At 31.6% G+C, this 11781-nt stretch overlaps 1 protein-coding gene across 1 annotated transcript; it reads right to left on the bottom strand.

Annotated features, from left to right (window-relative positions):
* Positions 1-428: 428 nt before the first annotated feature.
* On the bottom strand, positions 429-9966 carry LOC104217342 (ent-copalyl diphosphate synthase 5). The gene is made up of 15 exons (XM_009767570.2): positions 9854-9966; positions 9075-9155; positions 8868-8962; positions 8458-8755; positions 7690-7873; positions 5884-6098; positions 5666-5786; positions 5434-5546; positions 4910-5136; positions 4648-4763; positions 3655-3753; positions 2693-2941; positions 1936-2047; positions 1399-1581; positions 429-679 (listed from the first exon to the last, which is right to left on the bottom strand). The coding sequence occupies exons 1-15, from the start codon at positions 9945-9947 to the stop codon at positions 431-433; spliced, it is 2436 nt and encodes an 811-aa protein (XP_009765872.1). The 5' UTR covers positions 9948-9966; the 3' UTR covers positions 429-430.
* Between the last annotated feature and the right edge of the window lie 1815 nt (positions 9967-11781).

The raw sequence follows: 11781 nt of genomic DNA, 5'->3' as shown, positions 1-11781 counted from the left end.
AGTGCATCCAGTTTGAGTGTGACTGACTTTCCAAGACTGTAACTGTTCAATTCGTGTGGTTTGAATTACTTCTGTCTTTCTTTATTCGTAATTTACTTTATCAATTACTTTGTGTCGAATTAAACTATGTATCCTTAAAACCACTTACAAATTTAATTGTTATCCGATTTTGAGGTTAAACACATATAGTATATAAAAAGTGCCATTTTCCCTTCCCACGGCCGACAAGGGACTCAACAACGTCCTACACTTAGTATAGCATAGCAGACCAGCCAGTAAGTTAATGGATCCGAAAAATGTTCGTTAGCTTTTTATCAAAACGATTTCTTAAATCTTTGCATGCTTTGTTTGTTCAATATATCCATATTCTGTTTCTATAATTTTTCTTGATACATGCCAATTACAATGAAGGATGTACAAGAGAAGAATATTAAAGTACTCTTTCAAAGAGCACTTTGGCTATGTGCAAATTGATAGTTCTTGTATCACAATGAGCTGTATAGTAAAAACTTTTGGCTATAGTAAGAAAAGTGTCTTTGATATTGGCATCCAAATCCTCATCTGAACAATCGGATTGGGATAGCACGAGCTCCGCTAGTTGTTGCATGTCTGATTCTATCTCACTAAACGTCAACATCCCCAGCTGCTTTCCTATTCTTTGGCTGTCTGCATTTTGTCCCTGATTTACAAGTACACGACAAGAACATCTGGTTGTTTATATCAGGCAAAAGCATATCTCCTTGAACTTTGTCAAGAAGAGAAAAAGTGGCTATACTACAAGAATGTATTATATCTAGGAAAAAGATTGCTACAAGATGTATCATTAGAAAAGAGATAGTGATAGTTCGAATAACAATGACAACTAGGTCTAGACACACACAAATAACTCTAGTCGTCAAAAGAGATTTAATTTAAGATTCTAAGTTAGTGAGTGCTTTCTAACAAGGGATCTTTATATATTCATTGGCTATTTTTAATTTAAACGGTTGGATGAACGATTATCTGAGTTAATTCTTCTACTAATAAAGATTTGAAAAAAGAAAACGAAACAATTGTGTTGATCTTAATAGATCGATTTTCATAGTCGTTTTTGCTCCACCACAAAAATTCTACTTCATGAAAGTACAACCTTATACTTGCTCTGTTACATCTTACGTAATTATTTTTAACCGAGACTGAGCATGAAGTTTAAGAAAGAAATAAAAGCGTTTAGCAATATCAAAAGTACACTTAGAACTTATAGTTAAAACATATCATAATATTTTTTTATGACTATAAAAACATCTCGTTTAAGGATAAATGAGAAGACAAAAGGTGTCAATTCCTTGTAACAGCTAAACTAGCAAAGAACAAATAGTAACAATATGTTTTATAAATTCTCTGTTAGATGAGTCTAACCTTGTAGAGGTGAAAGAGACGAAGTCGGTGACAAACTCTATTGGTAATTTCCATTAGCCTTTGATATTTTGGATGGGACAACAATAGCTCCTCCGACACCCAACGGCCAGTGCATGAATTTAACGTACCAATTAGAAGCTCTGCAGCTCCTTCACCGTCGACAACTAGTAGCCACTTTTCCCACTATAGACATATATCAATAACATACAAATGGGATTCAATTTAATTATTCATTTCATTTAATAAAAATAACATTTGATGAAATCTTCAAGAGTAGTACTCCCTTCGTTTCGTATTAAATGAAATGACACATTTTTAAATTTGGAAATAATTCAACTTTAAACTCTTTTATTTTACCCATTTACTCTTAATGACAAATTTTTATAGCCACACAAATGTCATGGCCCCACAAACTTTTTACCCCTTAAATTTTTAAGACCACAAATTTCAAAAGTCTTCTTCTTTTTTCTTAAACTCCGCGCTGAGTCAAACTAGCTCGTGAAATATGAAATGGAGGGAGTAGTATAGTATACTTACAGCATGACGCAAGAAGTGATGTATGTCTCTGCCGTGTGTCAGCAAAGCGTCCAGTGAGAGCTGGTTTAGGGTTCCGAGTATAATCCCGACGAGCTTTTGTTCTGCACTATACCTGCCATTGCCATGATTGAATAATCATTACAACATATTATGCAGACGCAGTTAAACTAACCTCTTTAGCTGCAATGACTTTCTCTATATCGCAACAAGAAATAAATTAGCCAATGGTTTGCTACAAGCCTTACATTCCGGGGCTAACTCAGAGTACTATAATAAGTAGTAGTAATACTTATTAAAACCAAAAAAGAGGTGTAATGTAGTTATAACGGTAAAAACTTTTGTCACGCCGAAGAAAAAATTATAGCAACTGATTTTATTCTTTTATCGATCTTTTGGTTTTTTTTTTACACAAATTAGCCAGTTATATTCTTCATTTTTTATAAATTATACGCTTGATTTCATATGGTTATAACTTATACGTATACTATTATATATAAATTATACATATATTATAGATCCACCAATTACTTTTCGTTTAAGTAGTTAGATGAGCGATTATTTAGGCTAATTCTTCCACCTTTGTTATTGTACCCGACATATATGTAGCTTGCATATAAGCCTCGTGAGCACAAAATCCAGCATCAATGAAAAAAATTTAAATTTTTAGGACTTCAAGATTGTATTGACGCCGTATGAACACAACACTTTACTGTAGTATATTATGTAGAAGAAAGAAGGCACTGTAAATAGTCATTACCTAGAATTCAGGTAGTGTCCAGTGGTGGAATGTGTGAATTCATGAATAAAGGCAGTCTTGTGTTCCGCAAATATTTGTTTCTTGCCAAAGTAACATCTAACACAGTCCATAAGAACAGCGGTTTTGACCCAAACTGTTCGCTCTCTTGACCTTTCTGGCTCAAATATACTAGCTGTGGCTGAATAATACGTCAGCATCAAGCTTCTTTCGCTCACTCCAAACTCTCCAAGCCCACATTCTTTATACCACCTTCATGCATGAAGTTTTAGAATGTTTAGATAAAGTAAAAGACATGGAAAGAAATTGACTAGAGTGACCCATAATTTCTTGAAATCAATACAAAACTGAACTAAAGATTGGACATCATGACAGAAGGGGAAAAAATCACTCTCTACATACATACATATAGTCGGGAATAAATTTAGTCGGGAAAAAAAAAATCTCTCTCTACATACATACATATATATTATACACACACATTAATTGGGAATAAATTTAGAATTATTAATATGCATGTATTCCTTCATCCCTGAAGTCGCCTTTGTTAGGGAGCGATTTACCTCCCAATGTGGGACTTCCCGGTACGAATCCAGATTTAATCAGGCCCCAATGCAGGTATCAAACACCGGATGGGAAACCAAAAAAAAATATGCTGGTATTGCATCTATTGCTTCTCTAGGAGTATTTTGACCTAACCATATATTTATATGCTAGTAAAAAAATAAAAATCTTTATACTATTACCATTATTATTGCTTTTATCATCGATATATTTATACATCTCTCACTTATTTTTTACTTTTTATTTATATTTTGTGTTAAGATGATACGAGTTAACTTAAATGAAGAATTGTGATCAGTGAGTACTCATATAGTTGATTTCAACTTATTGTGGGTGAAATGTTGTTGTTGGTGCTGCTTATCTTACTATCAAAGGTGAATTAGGTAATGGAAGTAACTTACTTGCGAATTCGTCTCCACTCGAGCTGATGCAAAGCTTGGCAATTGTTATAGTCCGATTTTGCTAGCTCCAGATATAGGTTATTGTTAACAAAAGGCATCCTATATCAATAAGATACCAAATTATTGTTGAAGAACAAAAAATAGAAAGAGTCAGCTTTTTTATTTTAAATAAATCTTAAACGTCGAATTCCAGTGGTGAATATGACTGAGGCGTTTATCAATAGGCTAACGTTGAGGTGTGTTCAAGATGAGACAACTGAACAGACTCTCCGCCAATAAAATACATATGTATTACAGTATTAACATAAGTTGGTTTTTATTAAAAGCAAGAGTGTTGATTTTTCCTAATTGTCCTTATGTTTCGCAGGGAACAACCATTTCTCATGGTTTTTTGACTGCATTCTAGTGTAGCCGCTGGTTTTGTAGCATTTCTTGAACATATACATGAATGAGAAATCAATGATTGAGTGTTCGTTTGATAGAACATAACCAAACAAACAGTAAGACAGACATAAAAATTGTGTGCCGTCTTTTCCAAATTGTAACCTGAATACAGTACCAAATATGGTGGGGCTCCAATTACCTTGGGTTTGGTAACTTGGCCACTCTCTCGAGGTTGACTCTTTATATTAATATATCCTCACTAGCTAGCTCCCCTTAAGAAAACAACAGTTTCTTCTTTATTTATCATGCGACTCTTCTTATTATAACAGTTGTACAAGGACTGACAATATTTTTTACGAGATTTAAATTATATACGTTGATAGTATAAACAAATATAACTGTATTATCAATATAATACAGATATTTTTACAGTTTATCCATTTTAAGTTATCAATCAATGCTTATTAAATAAATTATGGTGATTGATAGTCTAAATAATTTTTACAACATCCATATAACTTTAATGATCATCGCTAAATTTTTGCACAGATTTTTTTTGTGCAAGAAAAGGTTACTGTGTGAATAGGGAGCATGAATCGTTAAAAGTACCTATATAATGTTTTGCCAATCCACACATCGTCTTCACCACCATACTGTTCTAGAAAGAATCTTGTTTCTACTCGGGGCAGGCTAGCATACCATGGTACATCTAATGCATATCCCACCTGTATAAAAACAATAACCATGTTCAAAAAGAAAATATAAACTGAATGTGGGAAATAAAAAGAAAATTTCCAAATAAAGTAGGAATTTCTTCTAATGAGAAAATAAAAACAGGATATAAGCTCAACTGCTATAAATATACAAGTACCTCTCCAGGTAAATCTTTAGTAATGATCCACTTGTCTAGCAGTTCATTTTTAGCTCGTTTTTCTCGCAAAAAATTAGAGGAAAATTTCTTGGCATTTTCAAGTATTTTCTCGCCTGGAAACATTAGCTGAGAAGCCCTGTAAAGGTTATACATTCCTGTCACAGCCTGGTTCGATTGTCCCGCGAAGCAGAAAAATTCACCCCCGTTCTCAAAATGTTTGAATACGTCTGAGAAAATAAGCAACCACATTCATCACTACAATAGTGTACTAGTAATCGAGTTAACATCTGTGTATCAATAAAGCATGAGTAATTGTTTACACTATCCTGTTAAAATGACCCACAACAACGCGCAACTAGTTACGTAAACAAAAAATATGTTGTACCACTATTAAATAATCTATTATAACAAATTAAAATATACTACTTCAGCTTAAAAAAATATATACGTTAAATGCATGGTAATTAGGTGTTTAGGTTATGTAAACGAGACATGCATCTTAGTAAAGTAGATTGATGACTAACCAGCAGAAACGACGTAGCCATGCAACCTTAAAAGTCTAAAAGCCATGGACGTGTCATCAATATCTTGAACTGGGGAATTTCTAGCCCAACAGATTCCTTCATTTGTCCAATATCTAAAATAATAAAAAATATATATATTATTCCACCGGTCGATCACAATTTATTTAAACAATAGTACAAGTACTAGAAAAAGATAAACTATCACTATCCTTAAAATAGACAATTGTACTACCTGGTGACGTAATCAATACATTCCTTTATTTCTCTCTTAAAATAACGAGAAATTCCAAGTCTTTCCATCCGATCAACGATCCAAATATGCTCAAATAAGTCCACCGGGTAGACATTCGGAACTGAATGATTAGTTGAAAGAAAACTAATTAAAAAATAGGCAACTCGCATAACGGGTTAGCTAGTTAAATTATACTGATAATATAAAAATTTGTTTACCTCCGCCACTGAATTTTTCAACAACATTTGCGAGATAATTGAGGCAATTATTATCTTGAGTTTGCATAAGTGCAAAGGCAGTGGAAGATGGAGAAAACAGAAATGACCCATCAGCACATTGCAATTGAAGTAACTTTTGCCAGTCCAAATCTGGCATTCCTTCTAAACTGTGGAGTAACGTCGTGGGCACTTTGTGCATTATGTCCTTTGGTATCCTATTGCCACCCACACGTAATCATTACTCACATACATGGAAAATAAAGTTCTTCTACTTTCTATCTCGAAAAGTATTATAATCAAATACAAAGTAAAAAATACTCTAGAAGATTGGATATACTTTAAAATTTATTCATGATGAGAAGCATGAAAGATGAAATATAATGCCCGGGCAATTCGAGTTCATGAGCTACTTTTTGTTGTAACTAGGGGTGTTCGCGGTTCGACGGAAAATCGATCCAAATCGAAAATCGAACCAAACCGATTAAGTAAATCGATATTTTTTTTTATTTGGATTGATTTTGGTTTTAAATTTTAAAAATCGATAATATTTGGTTTGGTTTTGGTTCTATTTTAAAAAACCGAAAAATAAACCGAACCAAACCGACTAATTATATACAAAATTTAATAATTATTTATATACAATATAATATCTTTTTGTAAATAATTTTAAATATTTTATGCATCTTAATTAGTATTTTGAATTTTGATTTATCCTTTTATATCTTAAAAGATTGTCTAAGCCCAAAACAATAGGACTCGACCAATTTTCTTTTCATTAAGAGACTCCAATTCTCTAACCCTCCGCACATACTTTTGCCTAATAGAATAGTTTAAAAAAAAATCACCACAAGAGTAAAGAAAGCAAATTCAAATTGCAAGACAACAATGGCTAAAGCTTGAGAAAGCAAATTTTTAGTTTGTTTTTTGTTCATTCTTTTCATATAAACAGGTAAATAAACTTTCAGTTCTGAAAGAAATATATAAAAAAGCATAAATTTAGCAAATTATTTTCAGATTGTTGTCTAGCGTTGTTTTACTATTATCGACTTATCATTAGCTTACTAAGAACCGAAAAATCGAACCAAACCGAACCAAACCAACAACAATCAAACCGATGGTTTGTATTTAATTTGGTTTGATTTTGGTTTTAAAATTTTAAAAACCGATTAAATTGGTTTGGTTTTGGTTTTAATCAAAAAACCGACCGTGAACACCCCTAGTTGTAACTATTTCTCCTTGTCTCATTTTATATGATTATTTGACTCGACGCGTTTGGTCAGAAGTTTTTTTCACTTTTTTCCAAAACTTTTTGAAAGTGATCAACTTTTGGATAATTTTTAAAGATGATTTTTCAAGTTTCTCCATAGATTTTTTTTCTTTTTTTTTTTGAATTTTCTTTTAAAAAACATAATTGTCCAAAAAAAATTGTAAGTTTTTGAAGATTTTTTGGGAATGGGTTTTTACCAATTTTTCAGTAAAAGATCTTTCATCCACTCACAAAATTGTAATATATATATATATTCAAGTGAAATACATGTAATTTTAAATTTCAAATATGATTTTTTAACTTAACTTTAAATGCTACTTTTTTCAATGTCCAACGCCTACTTAGATTAGTTTTAAATTTTTTTTTTGAAGGTTTTTACTCACAAAACTTTATTTTTTTTCAAGTAAAATGCATGTCCACACATAATTTTAACATTCAAAAATTATATTTTATCTCATCTTTAAAAAATTCCTGTTTTCAAGTTTTAACCAAATTTATGTAGAAACGATAGCTAAATTTAAAAGAAAAAATATGATTACCTTGTCAGCTTTAGTGTTCTTCTGGCATAGATCTCTTGCAAGACAGGAGAATCATAAGGAAAATCTATGCCTAATTTTTTACCAATCTCAATAAGTGAAGGAAATGCCACTTCAAATCCGATCGGCATGTGCTCTGCATTTTCATCTCCAATCCTGCTCAAATTCTCTCTTATAAACGACATTCCTATTCCAAAACCCCAGAAGACACAACTTTGTTAGGCCTCTGTCTGTTAGCGGGAAATAATCACATCGAAAATATACATTCTATTAATTAATCAAAGGAATGGAATGTAAAGTCACCACTATTACCTAGTAGTTCTTTTATTTATTCATTTTTTTTTTTGCATCAATATCTAATGAATTAACACTATATACACTGATAATGTAAATTCTTTACATTATTAGTGCAATTTAACCAATTAAAGTAAGTCACTTACATAACTTGACGGTGTAATTTTTTTTTACATAAATCAGTGTCTTTTAACATGTAAGTAGTATACGTAATTTATAATATCTTTTTTGTTACTTATTTCATTTTTATGGACAACTACGTATAATTATCTTTTAGATAATTTGATTACGTAAAACTTCTCTTACACGTCATATAAAAAAAAGGCAGCTCGGTTACACCAAGCTTTTGCTATGCGCGAGGTCCAGGAAGGGGCAGGACCACAAAGGTATATTGTACGTAACCTTACCCTGCATTTTTGCAAGAGGCTGTTTCCACGGTATTTCTTTTACACGTGATACATGACATAAAATTCTTACCTAATTCACACCGGTGAGAATCCACATTCCATGATTTCAAGGCAATAACACAGGCTAAAGTGTTGATGACACGGTCATAAACCAAAAAGATAGAGCTGTCACCCCAAGAACCATCAGCCAACTGATTGTTTGCAATCCATTCAAGACTTGAAGGGAACTGAGGAGTTTCATTTACATCTTTCACTAGAGCAACCCAAGCTGTATCGTAAGCCGATATGTTTATTTCTCCATCGTCCATAGATCGCAGCATTAACCGAATAGTATGAATTTGATCCTTTATCTTATTTGATGGGTATACCTTTTACATACAAATATTTCCAATAAAAGTCAAGCACAAAACTTTAAGCAATATACAAAAAAGAAGCTAAACAGATTTTCTGTTTCGTTTTTTTTGTTTGGCCTAACCATACCTCAAGTGTTTCTTTTTCAATGTCTTCCACTTCCTCCACGATGTCCTCCCACTTGATAACAGGAAAAGTACCATTTTGCAGTACTTCTTTGTATTCTGCATTTTCTTGTAACCATCAAAGCAGTTCGCAAAAAACGGAGAAAAAATTAAAAGAAATTTCCCTCAGCTTTTTTTTCAGAAATTAAACATGATAATATATTAGTCGTACCTTGTGTACGAGGTGATCTGGAAACCGCATTACATTGCAGATTGGAACTGAAATGAACATGTTCTCCTGAAGATCTGTTACCTGTAATAAAAGTAACTTTTAGCACTCTCGAGTTAACTTATACAATATGCATTGACAGTTAAAAATTTTTTATAAAGCTATATCCTAAAGAGTAACGTAACTGCTCTGGCACTTATAGTAGTTCGTGGTGACAGAATAATTATCTTGCCCGAATTAAAAGAAATTTTACTCAAACAAAAAGTTATACTGTTATACAAAGACGTGTACCCCTGGAAAAAACTTAAAAATAGGTGCGGAATACTCTAATGATATTATAGTTATCTCATCGATCAGCAAGTAATCAATCTCGAGTTCAAACCTTATCCCTCTCCCCCTTTCAAAGGAACATCACTGAATAATAAAGTAAACTAATTGTTAGTGGCATATAAAATGGAACAGGAAGGAGTATTAAGTCTTCCGGGAAAAACTCTGTTATAAATAGTTTTTTTTATCCTTATATCAATGATATATCTTCAGAAACCAAGCTGAAAAGCTACAAAACCCAAAAAAAAAAGGCAGAGAAAGATAGAAAGAGGCTGATTTGCTATTATTTTTAAAAAAAAAAAAATCACAAGGTTTTTGGCACCAAAAAAAAAAGGGAAATGAATTAGAAAACATGAAAACGACTCATCCCAGTGGAAAAGTGGTTGGAAAGTACTTTTGTGCATCACCGTACAAACACAAAAAGAATTTAATACTAAGAAGAATTTAGAGCTCACTTTTAAGGAACTTAAGAGTTTGATTTGCTGGAGAAGACGATACGTAGTGACGAGCAGTGAAGCATAATCTGAGATAAGAAGCTGAGATCGACATGAACTTCAATCTCCTTTTCTCTCTTCTTTAGAAAATTAAACAAAAAGCTGATGAAGCAAATTTAAAAAAGAAGTAGTAGTAATAAGCTTTTGGTTGAATTTGTTTGTTATGAGAATGAAGAAGGGGAGAGGAATCCGTTTATAAAGAGGAGGAGGAAAAGAAAGAAGACAGAAATGACTTCCCAAGAGATGCCGCAAATAGGTGCATGGGATCAAGTGATCAACCCAATTTACGAAAATGAGGCTACTTCTTTTCTTTTCCTGGCACCGTTAATTAATTTCTCATGCATATCAATTTTTTTACTTTCACTCTCACTAATATATAATCAACAATTAAAACGGAAAAAGGCTAAATATACCCTTTTACTTTCAAATATTATTTATCTCTATCCTTCATTATACTATTGGGTTATTCATATCCCTACCGTCATACTATTGGGTTATCTATATCCCTATTGTCATACTTTGAAACAAAAATACCCTTATTTTTGGATGGAGTGCCACGTTGCAACACCAGATTAAAACAACTCATTTACCCGACCCGTTTTTAAAAAAAACCACAACCCGACCCCTATTTTCTAGGTTCTTTTTTAAAATTTCAGTTTTTTAAAAACAAAAATATTTTGTTAAAAACAAAAAATTATTTTTTCTGTTTTTACAAATTTGTTTTTCCAGTTTTTACAAAACAAAATTCTTTTAAAAACTGAAAAAATGAAAAAAAATATTTTCAAAAACGAAAATATTTTGTTGAAAATAATTTTTTCAGTTTTTAAAAAACGAAAATATTTTGTTAAAAGCGAATTTTTTTCTGTTTTTACAAAAAAAAAATCAGTTTTTACAAGTTTGCTTTCCAGTTTTTCAAAAAGAAAATCTTTAAAAAAAACTGAAAAAAAACATTTTTCAAAAGCGGAAATAATTTGTTGGAAATATTTTTTCAGTTTTTAAAAAACGAAAATATTTTGTTAAAAATTGAAAATATTTTTTTCTGTTTTTACAAATATGTTTTTACAAAAAAAAAATATTTTAAAAAACGTTTTTGCAATTTTTTTTAAGTTTTACAAAAGGAAAATTCTTTAAAAAACTAAAAAAATGAAAATATGGTTCGGGTTGTGGGTTTTTTGTAAAATGGGTTGGGTAAAAAAAAAGAAATGGGTCATTTAGTCTGGGGCTGCCACGTGGCACTCCATCCAAAATAGGGGTATTTTTGTTCCAAAGTATGACGGTAGGGGTATGGATAGCCCAATAGTATAACGAAGGGTACAGGTAAACAATATTTGAAAGTAGAGGGGTATATTTGGCCCTTTTCCGCAATTAAAATGATTGTGGCGGGATGAACGGGAACTTCACCCGTAGTCTTGGATAGAGAACGCTTTTTTTCTTTTTAATGGGTGTTATGCAACACCAAGAGCTGGTTTGGCCAAGCTATCAAAGCTGCTCATTTTGAGAAGTGTTTTTGCTCTAAAATACTTTTGAAAAGTTAAAATTTGTATTTGACTAATTTATTTGAGAAGTACTTTTTGCAATATTTGATAGGGAGAGATAAATTGTGTCTGACCGATCTTTTAAAAAAGATAAATAAATTGTGTTTGACCGATCTTTTCAAAAAGTACTCATGAGTTCAAATTACAAAAAAGGACAGTAAATATTCGGTTTACAATCAATTTATTAGTTAAAGATATCTACTATAAGAAATTTAATTAATTTTCCCTTTTTATTTTAATAGAATATAAAACATAAAATTAAAATATAAATTAAAGAATCAATATTAGTATAGTATCCAAAGCAATAATATTAGGAGAAGGATGATAAAAAAAATGATAGATATAAAATAAAAG

This window comes from Nicotiana sylvestris, chromosome 6 (genome assembly GCF_000393655.2).
Source record: "Nicotiana sylvestris chromosome 6, ASM39365v2, whole genome shotgun sequence".
Taxonomy (NCBI): Eukaryota; Viridiplantae; Streptophyta; class Magnoliopsida; order Solanales; family Solanaceae; genus Nicotiana; species Nicotiana sylvestris.
The sequence above is the reverse complement of the archived record's forward strand: the minus strand, read 5'-3'. Positions and strand labels throughout refer to the sequence as shown.